Source organism: Hevea brasiliensis, chromosome 2 (genome assembly GCF_030052815.1).
Source record: "Hevea brasiliensis isolate MT/VB/25A 57/8 chromosome 2, ASM3005281v1, whole genome shotgun sequence".
Classification (NCBI taxonomy): Eukaryota; Viridiplantae; Streptophyta; class Magnoliopsida; order Malpighiales; family Euphorbiaceae; genus Hevea; species Hevea brasiliensis.
In genome coordinates, this window is record NC_079494.1 from 4,023,042 (window position 1) to 4,026,611 (window position 3,570).

The 3,570-nt window shown below is 28.9% G+C and overlaps 1 protein-coding gene across 1 annotated transcript; it reads right to left on the minus strand.

Moving 5' to 3' along the window:
- Nucleotides 1–1,292: 1,292 nt before the first annotated feature.
- Nucleotides 1,293–3,265, minus strand: LOC110638105 (DNA-binding protein LIV4). Its single transcript, XM_021788544.2, has 2 exons — nucleotides 2,315–3,265; nucleotides 1,293–1,958 (listed from the first exon to the last, which is right to left on the minus strand). Exons 1-2 carry the CDS (start codon nucleotides 2,706–2,708, stop codon nucleotides 1,945–1,947), a joined length of 408 nt encoding a protein of 135 aa, XP_021644236.1. The 5' UTR covers nucleotides 2,709–3,265; the 3' UTR covers nucleotides 1,293–1,944.
- Nucleotides 3,266–3,570: the final 305 nt, after the last annotated feature.

Consider the following 3,570-nt stretch of genomic DNA (forward strand, 5'->3'; position numbering starts at 1 on the left):
TACAAAAATAACCTTAATCCTATTTTAAAATGTAATTCAACTTGATCAGCTTAAATATAATATTATTGACACCTGCTTCATTTCTTTTGCATTTTCCAATATAATCACGTTACCACAAGCATATTGTAACATTTTTAAAATATTTTTTTTTATTTTATTAATGACATAAAATAAAATATAAAAATGTAAAATTATAAAAATTTTTTATTAATAATAATTAATGAATTATTTATAATTACATTTTTAATTTATTTATCATTTTATTTATTTTAATAATAAAATAAATAATATATATAATTATGTATTTATTATTTTAATAATAAAATAAACTAAACAATATAATAAATTAATAATTATATATTTATTTTAACAATAAAATAAATTATATAATTGATATTTTTATTAATTATTTTATATATTAATATCAATAATTAAATATAATTTTATCATATGTTTAATAATAAATTAATTAATTATCATAGGCTATTAATTATTAACCATTCACTAATAATAATAACTATCAATTATTTCATAGGAGCGTTGGTCCTAAAGTGGCTTCAATTCAGCCTTTGCAAATGTTACAAGTCCAATCTAGGCAAGACGACGTCATTTCTAGAGCTGTGCGCTTCTTTATCATCGATCTCATCTAGAGTTGTAGATGAGGGAAACAGTAAACGACAAGCATCAGATTTGGTTGGGGTGTCGAAGGTAAAACGATGTCGTTTGTGGCCATGGAGCCTGTGACAAAAGCATATTCGACTTGGGCTGTTATGGTTCTGAAAGATGGGAACAAGGATTAAATAAAAAAAATAGAAACATAATAATATCATTATAAAAACTTATGTACGAACTCATGAAAACAATAATTCTCAAAAGTTTTATAGTAATTTACTCTAAAATTAAATAAATATAAATTTTTCTTTAATAAAATTAATATATATATAATAATTTTATTATAATTATTAATTTTTATTATAATCATTAATTATAATAAAATTTACATTATCAATGATTATAAAGAAAATTAATTACTATAATGACATTCAATTGATTTAAATCTTAATTATATCTCTATATTTATTAAAAAAATTTAATTTAATTATTTTTAATTTTTATCCAATTTAATCTTACAGTTTAAATATAAATTCAAATTCAAAAATAAAAAAATTAAACTTCTTAATTTTTAAAATTAAATTAAAAATTTTAATTTTAAAATAAAAAATTAACATTTTTATTTTTAATTTAAAACAAAAAATTTAACACAAACTTTAATTTTTAAATTAAATTAAGTATAAATTAAAAATAAATTAAATTAAACTTTTCTAATAAATATTAAATTTAAATTAAACACACTCCCACTGCACCATACAAGGACAAGCCAATCAAACAGTAGCTTTGTCCAGAAGTTGTTACTGGGCGGACTGGTCGATGGACCACCAAAACCTCTTTCCTGGGCCCCTCTTACAGATACGGATGGATCCCACCTGGATTAGCGCGTGATCCAAACGACTCAGCTGCGATCTTTTCTTCCGCATCCAATTAAAAACTCCGAAGTTTGTCCTCAGTTCACCCGCCACGATGTCTTTCCTTTTTTAACCTTTTTTTTTTATTACTCTATTTCTTCCGCTACGAACCTTGTTAATTGGCGCTTTCACTTGTTCGTTTCAAGTTGGCATGAGAGCGTGAAGAGCACGCAATGTCATGTCAGAACATACTTCCGTGTTCCAACTATCAATGTCAGTAATTGGTTTGCTGAGGCGGCTGGGGCCATGGCTCGTTCATAATTTTGGAGGGCGTGAAAGTCACGTGCCGTTACAGGTCATGGGTCGGCATCCATTTTGGTCTTCTTCTGAGCAAGTAACTTTCTTGATCTTATCGATCTCCACCATCTTGGTAATAAAGACCAGTTGCTGGAAGCATAACACAGCTACTTCTTATTTTTCATCAGTCCTCTTCTCCTAATTAATTACTATCTAATTAAGGCAAAACCCTAAAAAAATCTCTAAACCTATTTGATTAATCATGACAAATGAGCAATCCTGTCAGCTGGGATTTCTCTATCTCGGATATCAAAATGATAATAATCAAGAAAGATTATTTACAAGGTAGAATTCACTTTGTAAAGACAAAGTTAACTCCTTCTTTGTGGTTTTACACATGAAAGAAAGAGCAGCAAATCATGGCATCCATCCAGAAGCTTAAAGAAACTTCAAAATCATAAAGAAAAAGTTCATTTGATTCTCAATTTTTTTTTTTCTTTTCATCTTCTTCCATGATTTCAACATATGAAATTAATTATATGTATAATCACTACCTGAAAAACTGCTCTTCATGGGTTTGCTTTTCCTCCTGCTGCTTCTCCTTGGTGGTGGTCCCCTCTGTTCTGATTGTCCCTCTTCTTTCTTTTTCCCTCTAGTTGAAGCTGATGGCCCCTCAGCTTCTATCTCTTGCTGTTTTTCTTCTCCTTGGATGATTTTAGCTTTCTTTGAATGATTCCCAATAACTTCTTCCGGTGGTTTTGCTCCTCCTGTTGCTGCTATTTCTTCCTTTTTCTCTTCGCTTTCTGTCTTTTCAATGATTTTTCGTGGTCTTCCTCTCTTTCTCGGAGTCTGAGGAGGCTGCTGGTGGTGGGTTTCATCTCCTGCGGATGAAGCTTCTGCTATTGCTACAGAGAGTTCCTTTGTCTTTTGAGGCCTCTTCTTACCCATTAATCGTTTTCAGTCACTATATATAACAAGCTTTTACAATCTAAAACAACAATACACAGATTATCCAACACCCAAGAAACGAACAATCCAAAAAAAAAAACAGAAATCTTTTTGATGCTCTATTCCGTTATACCTCTCTTTGGATCAAGATACTAAGCAAGAAAGAAGCAATTTTTTTCATGGCCCTAACAAAAACGACACACTCTCTCTCTCTTTCTCTCGCTCTCTCTCTCTGCGTCTGTGTTCTACAGCAGCAGGACTAAAATCTTTGACCAACATCCATCTGGTCCATCTCTCTTTCTTAATAGCAATTTTTTTTTCCTAAATAAAAGCTCAAAAGCTGCTAAAATCATCTCTCTCTCTCTGTCTATTATCTCATCCAACTCTTTGTAGGCCTTCTTTTCTTCCAGAAGACGAGACAAGTTGGAAGAAATGGCGGAAGAAGAAAAACGAGCCTAATAGGCAAAGCTAAGGCTCTGTTTGTATGCACAATGGAGGAGAAACAAAAAGGGAAGAGAAAGTAAAATTTATTTCCTGGGGATACCCTTCTCCTCACTTGTTATTTATTTTCTCCATAAATTAGAAAGAAAATAATAAAAAAAAAATTAGAGCTTTTCATTCTCTTCTTTATTTTTTTCTTTTTTTAAATAAAAAAATACTATATATTTCACTTTACTTTTCTTTGTTTATTTCCTTTCCTCACTATTTTTCATATGCCCAAACAAATAGTGAAACAATAATTTTATATAAATATATTATATAAAATAATAAATTAATGAAAAATAAACAGGTAAAATTATAATTATTAAATATTTTTTATAATTAAAATTATTAAATTTTAAATATTAATAATTAAAATTTT

Coding starts and splice junctions, on each gene's coding strand:
- LOC110638105 (XM_021788544.2), bottom strand. CDS start 2,708: ATGGGTAAGAAGAGGCCTCAAAAGACAAAGGAACTCTCTGTAGCAATA.